At 39.7% G+C, this 12580-nt stretch overlaps 1 protein-coding gene across 2 annotated transcripts in view; it reads right to left on the bottom strand.

The window, feature by feature from the left end:
* LOC131060936 (peptidyl-prolyl cis-trans isomerase CYP18-2) overlaps positions 1–11980 on the bottom strand; it is a 108717-nt gene extending 96737 nt beyond the window's left edge. The window contains exons 1-3 of one of the 2 annotated variants that reach the window (XM_057994387.2): positions 11715–11980; positions 11540–11635; positions 11380–11441 (exon numbers count right to left, since the gene is read on the bottom strand). In XM_057994387.2, coding sequence (XP_057850370.1) covers positions 11380–11441; positions 11540–11635; positions 11715–11789 — 233 coding nt within the window. In that variant the 5' untranslated portion in view covers positions 11790–11980. The remainder of the gene's footprint in view (positions 1–11379; positions 11442–11539; positions 11636–11714) is intronic. The other variant, XM_057994386.2, reaches the window with a different exon arrangement.
* Positions 11981–12580: the final 600 nt, after the last annotated feature.

Raw genomic sequence — 12580 nt, 5'->3', positions numbered from 1 at the left:
GTTTTTGGTTGATCTAGATCATGAGTGATCCAAAAAGATATGAATTTGTTTAGAAAAGAGCATTGCATTTAAGGTCATAGATGTGTGTCAATCTTCTAATCCTCATCTTAATATATGTAAAGTCCTTATGTTAACGCAAAGAGTTATCCAAGATATTGTGCATACATTGGGTCAAATCAAATCAATCCTTTAAGTGATGAGAAGTGAAAGATTAGAGAAAAATTGTCTTAAAATTACAACTTGATATAATATTAGAGTAGCGCAATGAAAGGTGGATTGCGAATTAGACTCCATGATCATCCTACTATTGCTTGAGGACAAGCAATTTTGGGAAGGGCGGACTGTCATGCCCCCGCCAGAACTAGGTCACAAGCTACATCTATATATAACCCTAGGTCTGTCCCTGATAAACCCTAGCCAACCAAAGAAAAAATAATAACAAATCTGATCTAGTAGACTAATAAATGCAAGGCCGACTGAATTCATTATCTCTGCCGGCCGACCTGATTGAGTTAAATTAAATATATGCTTGCCTAGGACCAACTCCTTTGGAAAAAAATAGATAATGGGCATGTATTTAAGAGTGGGATTACTGTAAGGAGCAACATAGAATAAATAATCCACTACGACTAAGATTAAGGTGCAGATCTACTATAGCAGCGATCACACAGTTATTGAAAACAATTTGATAATGCATAAGAAATATTATTAAAGACGGGTTGATTAGCAAAGGTTAAGGAACGGTTCATCAAGATTAAGGTTTCTAACTTTGGCAATAACTGCGAGTAAGAGAGTAGAGGACTGATCCAAGGGATACAGCTAGCCCTATAAAATGCTTCTCGAGACATGTAATCAAAAGGGACTCAAGCCATTTTAATAAACACCATAATCAAGTCGTCCTCTCCAGATTGATAAGTATATGGATATCAGGAGAAACTTGTATCCTTTCCTCAACATCTCAATATGATTCATTTTCAAGATTGTTTCCACGAGACCAATAAGGTGGCAGAATTTGTAGAAAATGAAGGCATTTAGGGTGCCGTGACAAATCATTTGAGATGTTGTGACTCCTCGTGTTCTAAACATGCTATAGATACTTGGGTATGTCTAGAAGAACTATGGATCCATGATAAGTGAAGATCGTTGAAAAGGCCCTCTGCTTTAATAAAAATCTGAAACTTAATTAATAGGAAAAAAAATGGAATTTTACACTTAGATTCACATTTGAATTTAATTCCAAACCCCATTGTTAATTAGCAAGGTGAGGTGTGAATTGGATGAATGCTTAAGTATTGGCATGGAGAGTGTAATTTTAAGGAAACTGACTCCCCAATCTGTGTTTTTCATCAAGGATAATATGATGGCTTTTGGCAGTGGGGATTACTTATTCCCAGCATCTTCCTTATAGACCCAACATTCATCTTTGTTTTCTGCCAAAAAACTCAGCATCTTGCTTCGCGCTCTGCCTGATTCATTTGTCTCAAACAAGGTGTAGAAAAAAATCTCGGGGTAAAAAAGAGGCAGGTGCAATCGTAGTAGGCAAACTCCAAGGTGGGAATACAAAGATCACATCTCATAATCAATTGCATGAATTTTAGAAACCTCTTCTCCTTTTTGTTGCAGATAATTTGAAGTACTAAGGGTTGAGAATCTCAGTCCTGGTAGTTTGGCTGTTTGTACGGAAGGAACCACAAGGAAGAAAGTTTACTGAGATGCTAGCTTAACCTGCGCCGCATGAATTACCCAATGATTTAATCCATGAATCTCTAAATAAAAGGAAAAAGGTTGTGTAAAAGCTAAGGTGTTTTCCATTGAGGGTGCACTCAGGGGCCATATGACTGAGTGGAATGACACTAAACATTCCCTAACAAACATGTGTGAGGCACCATCTCTGCTGTCTACCACCTCTCATAATGTTACGCAGAGCTAACCTAAAATAGTAGTGGGTAAAGGTAATGGTGTGATGCTTGAAAGGCCTCCCAACACAGAGGCAACAAAGATGAACTCCTGCAGCCAGGTGAAGTATACCAACAACTAAGACAAATATAAGTGAGATGGTGGAAATAAGATCTAAAAAGGGAGCTCATTAAGATGGCTCGGCTCAGGCACGGTTGGAAATATATTGAGCAGACCTTGGTAGATAAAGAATGGAACCCATTGCAAAATAATAGAGATGAAGAATTCAGGAATAGGCTGCTGATGATGTCCAAGAGATATGGTAAACCCCTGCCAGTCCCTGCACAAATCCTCTATATGCGTGTAGCTCATGCAGGACCAGTTGCAGAGGAGCGGACCACTTAGAAAGCACAAATTCTGAATGAAGATGGCGCATTTGAACGTTGCAAGAAACCTCACACCTGCTATCAGCTATGGCAAGGAAATGTTTCTTTTGTTCCTATGTCTCAATCTTATCAATGCCTGGGCTTTGTAGCTCTAATATTTAGAATAGGCAGTATTGTTTAAGAAATTAAGGGTTCAGGCCCATTAATGGGCCTCCTTGAGTTGATCCGAAGTGTCAAGATAGGGTCAATGTGGAATGGAGGAAACCGGATGGGGGATGGATCAAAATTAATTTTGATGAGGCATCAAAAGGAAATTCAGGCCCATCAGGGGCTGGATACGTGGCCCGTAATTGGAAGGGTCGCCCTTGGCACGAGATGGCTTTTGGCAGGGGCGAATAATGAGCCAAAATCCAAACTGCACTATGGGGAGTGAGAATGGCCAAACAACTAGCAGTTTCTAACTTGCATCTTGAAGTGGATTTGTGTGAAGGGTTCAATTCTTCAACCTGCTGTAATTTGTAATTCTTTTTGTATTTTTTATTATTAAAGATGGTCTTTCAAAAATAGACATAAGTTGTAGAAGGGGTTTCTTAATTTTCAACACATATTGAAAATAAAACATGAAATAATCAGCTGAAACAATAAATTGGAGATTTTAGAAGCATACCCGTAGGTCCTTAGCCAATTTATTGAAATGAAAAGATTAAATCAGCAACTTACAAAGTTCTGATTTTTATTCAGAAAACAGTTCAGATCTGCTCTTATTTTAATAATAAGACACCCAAACAGTAGAAGATGGCGCCAATTTAATGAGCAAGCTGTGTGTTTGGGAAAGGAGGCCTCCAAACCACAGAAAATTAACAGCAATAACAGTAAATAAGAAAACCTACAACAGATCTACCCTGTAAGAAGCCAAATCTGCTTGCAATCATCACCAATTTGACTTCTAAATGAAGCCAACCACAACTGCAACAATTCAACTGAACTTTCACAATCTCAACATTACCATACACTGAAGAATAGACGTTCTCCAATGAAGAATCCAGTCTAAAACCCTCAAGCTCCAAAACCCAGAGAGGAAGAGATATCAAATGATCAACAAATTCATGAGTTTGATTTCTTAAGGGGGCGGCTTTATGCAAAAACCCACGATTTTTAATTAGGGTTGCTTTTAGGGTTTGAAAAATATCATTAAGTGTTAAAACACTTTTAATATGGGTGCCCAATTATGGAGAAAAATAATAAGTCACTTAAATAAATTTAAGTGAAATATTTTATTAAAAAGTCAATGTGACTTTATAATAAACGTCATTAATTAAATATTGCCTGAAATTCATTGAAAAATTAATATCTTTCTCAATATGACTCCAAAAGATGAACCGTTAGAAGCTGGAGATAAAGCTCCCAAAACCTATGTGACCAGGGGCCTATCTAAAAATAACCAACTTCTCATCTATAAATAGCAAATCCCTCAAATGGAGTCAGAAACTGCTCAAATGAAGCTTGAACTGAACCCAACCCTGAACTGAAGAACATCATCCTCCATCCACTATCCCCATGACCCTCTGTCCATACCCCATTAGCCTACGAGGGTCCAAAAAATAAGCTAACTCATCAACTCTAAAACCCTGACTAGGATGGGGGCATCACTGTCCCCCCTCCCTGAATTTGCTTGTCCTCAAGCAAACTCAATGCTGGATGTTGTAAAATGCTATCACACTCCCAAGTAGCATCCTCTATCGGCAGATCCTTCCATTTAATCAAAAATTTCTTGATGACACTTCTTCGCAAAGTACACTCTCTGAACTCCAGAATAGCCTCAGGTACTAGCAGTAACTTCCCCTCATGTACTAGCACTATACGTTGCCCCAATGCCTTCTTAAGGCGTGACACATGGAACACATTATGAACCTTACTATCTGTCGGTAAATCTAACTCATAAGCCACCTCACCAACATGCCTGACAATCATGAATGGTCCATAGTAGCGTGGCTTGAGTTTCTCTGCACCCTTCTACCTCAAAGTGGACTGCCTATAGGGCTGAAGCATCAGATATACCATATCTCCAATGTTGAATGCTTGCTCAACCCTCTTTTGATCAACATACTGTTTCTACTAATTCTGAGCTTTCTGGATGTTCTCGCGAAGAGCTCTCATAATGTCTTGGTTCTCCTGTAACAAAACCCCAGCACTAGGCACTCTGCAATCGCTCAACAATAAATCCAGGAAACTTGATGCATCATAACCATACAAAGATCTGAAAGGTGTCATCTGAATAGTCATGTGGTGAGTGGTATTATAACAATACTCGCACAAGTGTAACCACTTCACCCAAGTCTTTTGTTGCCCTGAAATGTAGTTCCGCAGGTATCCTTCCACCCATTTGTTGACAATCTTTGTCTGTCCATCAATCTGGGGGTGGTAACTGGTACTCGGAGTGAGCTCTGTCCCGCAAAGTCTAAATAACTCCTGCCAGAAGTGACCCATGAACCTGTTGTCCCTATCACTGACAATACTCCGAGGTAAACCATGCAATTTGAATACCTCACGAAAGAAAACATCGGCCACCTGAGCAGCTGAATAAGTAGTTGTGATCGAGAAGAAATGTGCATACTTAGTCAATCGATCAACCACCACATAAATGCTGTCACTACCCTGGGCTTTAGGCAAGCTCGTGATGAAGTCCATAGACAAGCATTCCCACTTCCTGTCAGGAAAAGGAAGTGGCTGAAGTAACACTGCAGGAAAGTTGTGCTCCTGCTTGTTCTGTTGTCAAACAAAACACTCTCTGACGTACCGAAGAACATCAGACTTGAGACCCTTCCAAGAGAATCTTTCCTGTACCTGGCTATAGGTCTTAAAGTAACCAAGATGTCCAACCATAGGTGAATCATGGAAAGTCCTCAATACTATGCTCTTCACCTCATAACCTAGGACTAGAAATATCCTCTCTTTGTAAATGATGAGATCATTTGCAAGAGAGTACCTGATGTCCTGTACTGTCCCATCAATAATACCAGAGGCCCATGGATTCTTGCCATACTCTGCTATAATCAAGTGTTTCCAATCCTCGGAAACAACTACAAAGGAGCTCAAATGGGGACAGCGAGATAAGGCATCTGCAACAATGTTTTGAGTCCCTTTGACATATGAGATGTCAAAATCATAAGACTGTAACTTGCTGACCCACTTCTGTTGACGCTCATTTAGATCCCGCTGTCCAAGGAAATGCTTCAAGCTATTATGATCAGTTTTGACACAAAACTTGCTGCCAACTAAATATTGCCTGAACTTGGCCATTGCATGCATGATGGCCAACATTTCCTTATCATAAATACTATAGCTCCTCTCTGGACCCCTAAGCTTCCTGCTTTCATAAGCTATAGGATGACGATCCCGCATAATCACTACACCAATACCCTCTCCACATGCATCACAATGAAGCTCAAAAGGTTTGGTGAGAACGGGTAAAGCAAGAACTGGACATGTAGTCATCAATTGCTTGATCTTCAAAAAACACTCTTGTGCTAGAGGTGTCCAAACAAATGCACCCTTCTTTGTCAAATCAGTAAGTGGTGCGGCATGTCGTGAAAAACCACTAACAAACCGACGGTAGAAGGCACATAAACCAACAAATCCCCTAAGCTAAGTCGAGGTCTCAGGCGTAGGCCACTCAACAATGGCACGAAGCTTATCAGGATCCATGCGAACTCCCTATCTGCTGATTATGTGACCCAAATACAAAAGTTCTGCCATTCCCAATGCACACTTGGACTCCTTGGTGTAAAAGGACTCCCTATCAAGTATGCCTAAAATAGTATCCAAGTGAACCAGGTGCTCCTCCCAAGTTCTACTATAAACCAAAATGTCATCAAAGAAAACTAGAACAAATCTCCTTAACTGAGACTAGAAGACCCCATTCATAGTGGATTGAAAGGTGGCTGGTGCGTTGGTTAACCCAAAAGGCATAACCAAAAACTCATAGTGTCCACAATGACATCTAAATGCAGTCTTCTCAATGTCCTGCTCCCTAACACTGGTCTGATGATAACCTGTCCTCAAGTCAATCTTAGAGAAATAGCAAGCTCCGTGAAGCTCATCTAACAACTCATCGATGCGAGAAATGGGATACCTATTCTTTATAGTCCTTCTATTCAGCATACGATAATCAATGCACATTCTAAGTGTGCCATCTTCCTTCTTCACCAAAACAACTGATGAAGCGAAAGGAGACTTACTCGACCTTATGTATCCCATTGCTAGAAGTTCTTTGATGGTTTTCTCAATTTCATCTTTCAACCGCTTGGGGTACCGGTAAAGTGTAATAATGATGGGCTTGGTGCCCTCTTCCAGCTCAATAATGTGGTCTATGCCTCTATCAAGGGGCCTACCAAGAGGTATGTCACTAAACACCTTTGTATGCTTAATTCTAAGCTTCTAAATATTTGAATGGTAAGGTGTTTTATGCTGCTCTTCATAAGTAGGCATTAGTTTACACTCTGCTGCCCAATCCACCATGTCATGTCTGATAAGCCTCTCCATTCTTTTAAGAGTGATTAGTTTTAAGTTGCTAGCCTTAATAGCTTTAAAAACATGATTAGTCCCATCATCCTTGAATTTCATCTCCATATCTCTAAGGTTGAGTGTAAATTCACCTATTGCATGAAGCCACGTCATGCCAAGGACCACATCCATGTTCCCCATGTTAACCACATAAAAGTCAGCTTTGAATTCATAATTATTGAGTTTCATGGGTAAGTCTAAAATCATTCTATCAAAAGTCAGCACATTACCATCAGCAACTTTCACCCTTATGCCTTCAAATTCTTGAGTTTAAATCCCACGTTTCTCCACCAACTGTGCATCTATGAAATTATGAGTTACACCTGTATCAAGTAGAGAGATGACTATTTAACCAGCTAAGAGTCCACGCAACCTAAAAGAACCTTCTTCTTGCATGCTAGACATATGAGCCTCTCGTAGATCAAAATCTCCTTCATTTTCAACTCCCTTCTCTGAATTTTCAGTCTCTGAATCATCTTGATCAGCTTGTTGGCCTGTGCTATCAGTCATGTTTTCTCCCTCATAAAACCACTCCGTATTCCTATTTTGACCCTTAGGCTTGAGGGGACAATCATGGTTTTGATCATAAGGGCCCTTACAATGAAAACACAGCTTCCTTCTACGCAACTCATTAAGTGTTTCCCTATCCAAAGGTGCTGCAAACTTCTTCCCTTGATCCACATTCTCTAATTTCTTTGGATCAGACTTGTTGTCATTAAATGATAAGGACGGTTTGGAGTTGTTTGGAGTGAACTTACTACGAGGAGCAGTAAGTTCCATGCTACGTGCCTCACTCATGGCTTCTTGCAAGGTAGGGGGATCAAAAGCCTTAATCCAACCCTTCATAGGCTCATAAAGACCTTCAACGAAAAGAATGATCAGCCTTCTCTCTGAGATATTAGTTACCATAACCAAAAGCTTCTAAAATTCACTAATGTAAGATTCCAAGCTGCCCATTTGTTTTAGCTGGGCTAGATCCCTAAAATACAACTCTGAATCTCTTTTGTCAAAACGCTCAACCAATCTGTCAGTGAATTCTTGGTATGTAGTAATAAGGTCGTGATGCAAAGTCACCATCCCATGGTGCCACCAATCATGGGCTACCCCATCCAAATGCAAAGCTGCAAACTTAATAGCATCTTCTTCTGACATAGGACATAGGTTCAAGAAAGTATCCAACTTGCTAATCCAAGCTCTGGCTGTAACTCTACCGTTGCCATCAAAAGTTGAAAGTGTGAGCTTGTTGATTGCATATTTGAGATCATTAGTTTTGTTCCAAGGTTTCTGATTATTCCAATTCATGTTATGATCTCTCTTCTGACTAATATACCTGTCAAAGCTAAGGTGATCCTGAACTCTCTATGGTAATCTATCCCACTCATCATTCATTGCCATGATATTGTCACCAAAACCCCTGTCATCTCCAGCTTCGGAGTCAACCTCATCTTCAGGTTCAGCTCTGACAAAAGTGGGGCGTGTAGGTCTGTCATATGTGCGTGTGTTAGTCACACGAGCTCTGGAATGACTAGCAATACTGCCATTCTCTTCTTGATTCAGATCATTACCTTTAGGTATTGAAAGTTGTTGTATGGCGGTGGTCAACTGTTGCAACACTGTTGCTACCTGTTGTTGTCCAGATGCTATACCTCTCATGACCTCCCTTGCCTCGTTGTCATCATTATGTGTAGTGTTTCTGGTGGCTTCTTCATTCCTATCACCCATAATTTCAATTTGGTTCTGACCAAAATGAAATTGGTTTCTCTGAGAACCGAATCTCTTGCGGGTATAAAACCTGTGATGCCCAAACTGTTGGTGATGCATATAAAATCCCCTAACCCTCCAGGATGGCAGGATCAAAGCTCTGATACCACTGTGATGAACCCTTGCTGGTTCAATTCTTCAACCTGCTGTAATTTGTAATTCTTTTTGTATTTTTTATTATTAAAGATGGTCTTTCAAAAATAGCCAAAAGTTGTAGAAGGGGTTTCTTAATTTTCAAGACATATTGAAAATGAAACATGAAATAATCAGCTGAAACAATAAATTGGAGATTTTAGAAGCATACTCGTAGGTCCTTAGCCAATTTATTGAAATGAAAAGATTAAATCAGCAACTTACAAAGCTCTGATTTTTATTCAGGAAACAATTCAGATCTGCTCTTATTTTAATAATACGACACCCAAACAGTAGAAGATGGCGCCAATTTAATGAGCACGTTGTGTGTTTGGGAAAGGAGGCCTCCAAACCACAGAAAATAAACAGCAATAACAGTATATAAGAAAACCTACAACAGATCTGCCCTGTAAGAAGCCAAATCTGCCTACAATCATCACCAATTTGACTTTTGAATGAATCCAACCACAACTGCAACAATTCAACTGATCTTTCATAGTCTCACCATTACCATGCACTGAAGAATAGTCGTTCTCCAATGAAGAATCCAGTCTAAAACCCTCAAGCTCCAAAACCCAAAAAATTCAACATGACTTTATAATAAACGTCATTAATTAAATATTGCCTGTAATTCACTGAAAAATTGATATCTTTCTCAGTATGACTCCAAAAAATGAACCGTCAGAAGCTGGAGATAAAGCTCTCAAAACCCATGTGACCAAGGGCCTGTCTAAAAATAACCAACTTCCCATCTATAAATAGCAAATCCCTCAAATGGAGTCAGAAACTGCTCAAACGAAGCCTGAACTGAACCCAACCCTGAACTAAAGAACATCATTCTCCATCCACTGTCCCCGTGACCCTCTGTCCATACCCTGTTAGCCTACGAGGGTCCAGAAAATAAGCTAACTCATCAACTCTACAACCCTGACTAGGGTGGGGACATCACAATTCGCCAGTAATTGTTAATGCCTTAATTAAGGGGGAGGCACTATCGTGGAGATAAGATAAATTCATAAAATTAATATTAAATGAAATTAAAGATTTTCAAAATTTTCAAATTTCACATACTCTATAGGAGGGCAATACCGTTGCAGACACTCTATCCAAGGCAGGGATATCATTAAATGTCATGCAAGGAGAGGAGATATGGGAAGATTTTCGAGGGACTAAGTTGGCGTACAAAGATGAACATAAGTCAGCATTTGTGAAAGAATGATGAAAAAGTATTGGCCACAGTAGGTGGTGGATGATTTAAGGACACCCTACGTTGGTTCTCATTTCAAAGCAAGGTGGAAGGATTGCAAGCGGAGTATGAAGGAGTCGAAGAGCTGGTGCTGAGTGGAGAGGATGGAGGCCAATTTTTCACTGCCGTCGTCTAAACAACAATTGGCCTTTTTGGATAAAATTACTGAGACGCGACTGTGTGGCGATTTCAAACATGACCCCATTTTTCTTCAATTTCTGGACATTATGCTTTGGGGGGACTTTATGAAATCAAAATTCAAGTTTCGCACTAATGTTGATATAGTTTCTATGGTGGCTGCTTGGGGTCTGGAATTGGGTACTAAGGAGGAGGTGGTCGGTGCTCCGTGCCTGCGTACTAGAGGTATATCTCTTCAATCTGAAATCAATGCTCACGACAGTCATCCCGAGGAGAGGCTTGTGAAGGTGTTTGTACTAGTGAAGAGAGTGCAGAATTTGGGCCTTTCATGTTGTGGAGTGACAGTGAGAACAGAGAAGAGCGGCAAGAGGATACCCTAATTGGCTGGGAGAGTTTGAAAGAGTTCATATAGGAGAAGGAGATCAAATAGCAGATGGCCCAGGAGGAAAAAAAAGAAATAGGGCCATCAAGGCCCAAAATTCAACCCTAAAGATTACAAGGATAATGGCCCAAGTAAGTCGAAGCTACAAGGTTCCTGGTGAATGGCGCCAAGTTGGGGATAGAGCTGGTATTTTTTGTTTGTCCTTGTTTTTATAAGCCCTCAATTTTGTAACGCAGGCAGGGTTTCTGAAAATACATGATATGTATATGGTAGGCAGGGTTCGGGGGATAGTTCATCAGAAATTTCGTGGTTTTACAAAGACCATTTTGCATCAGGGTCAGATGTTAATGGCGGAATTGGTGAATAGCTCTATTTTTTGTACTATGTATATGATAGAAATGTATGCGAGCCAGGGGTGATTCGGGGGGTGGCAGATCTGTAGGGTGTTTTATTGATAGTTGTGGTGGTTTTTGAACTGGATATGACATGCAATATAATATGTAATCTTTTATTTCTATTAATAATAAAAATCATATATTGCCCAAAACAAAACAAACAAAAAGAGAAATTAAGGGTTCAGTACGCAGTCATTTATGGACGCCCAAGACTGTGTCTTGAATAGCTGAATGTGATATTAAACTTTGTTTTGAATCTTTGATTGATTTTTGGCGAATCGAAGGACCCTGTAAAACACGTATTTGATTATCACGAAGAATATCAAAATGCTATAGCAAAATTCGATAGCCCTACCAATGAGTCCAATTTTAAACTAGTTAATCTTCAAGGACTAATCAACAATATTCGATTCACCATAGAATAAACTGAGACAACAGACTATTTTTGCGAAGTGGAAAGGCAAGGAGATAAATCCTTACCCATATATCGATTCACCGCCCCTTCCCGTGCCAGTTGGGTCTCCGCCTTGCACCATGAAATCCTTTCACAAAAGGAACAACCAGCAAGATTAAGCAATTGGGGGGCAAAGAAACACAAGTGTTGTATAGCAAAATTCAATTTATGAAAAGAAAATGGCACCTTGATTATGCGGTGAAACTTGACATTGTTGTAGTATCCTCTCCTTGAAAGCTCCACGAAATTCCTGCAGGTCTTGGGAGCGTGCTTGTTGTAGAGCTGTATGAGTTTGAAATGATTAGATGAGTTTTCGAGGATTTAAAACTGGCAACAGGTGAGGTAAGTAAAATAACCATACCTCAACCGTGACAGGGCCAATGGACGTCTCCAGAGTGACCTCGGGAGGACCTTCTACTACTGCTGTACCCACCATTCTTATTTTGCTGCGCTTGCTGCGCAAATGATATTACGTTTTTTTCTGCCTGTTTTGCCCAAAAAGAATCAAGCTGCTCGTAATTTTAGCGCCCGACGTAAACGCTCAGCATGCCTGCAAGTTAAGGTCGGGGCCGTTCAATATTTCTTCTTGGTATTTTAGATGGATAGTCTCCGAAAGTTGAAAAAAATTCTTAAAAACCTCACAATATGTATGAATGAATGAATGTTTTTAATTACGTCAAAATAATTTAGGGGACTTACAGATAGCTAGCAAAAGGAAACATGCAAAGTTTGAACAAATTCAAATGAAGTATTGTAACTATTAAATCTCCTTCTTCTTATGCATCTTGGATCTTTTATGTATCTTGATTAGGAAATCTACAACTCTTGTTATCTTTTCTTCGTCAAATATGTTACTCAAGGTGTTTACAGTGTCTCGACATTGTTGATCTGGATGTCATTGTAGGTTGAACACTCCATGATGTAATGTCATTCAATCTCCACCACCCCTTGAGTGCAATATCTACATCTTCTATCTTCCCATTCTTCTTTGCGTATCATCCATCTCCCTGTTTCACATTTGAGTTGATGTGAGTTGGTCCTTATCTAAGCAATTAACATTTTTGTCTTCCATTTTATGTCCATTCTTATGTAGTTCTTTTGTGTATGGTCATGTGTGGGATTGAAATGTTTAATATAGTATTCTTTTTTCCTCCCTATTTGACTTGCCCACATGTTTTCTTTGATTTTTTCTTGCACGTACTTTTTAATTTCTCCATTGTTATTTGG

This window comes from Cryptomeria japonica, chromosome 5, assembly GCF_030272615.1.
Source record: "Cryptomeria japonica chromosome 5, Sugi_1.0, whole genome shotgun sequence".
NCBI classification, from domain to species: domain Eukaryota; kingdom Viridiplantae; phylum Streptophyta; class Pinopsida; order Cupressales; family Cupressaceae; genus Cryptomeria; species Cryptomeria japonica.
This window is presented reverse-complemented; position numbering and strand designations above follow the sequence as displayed.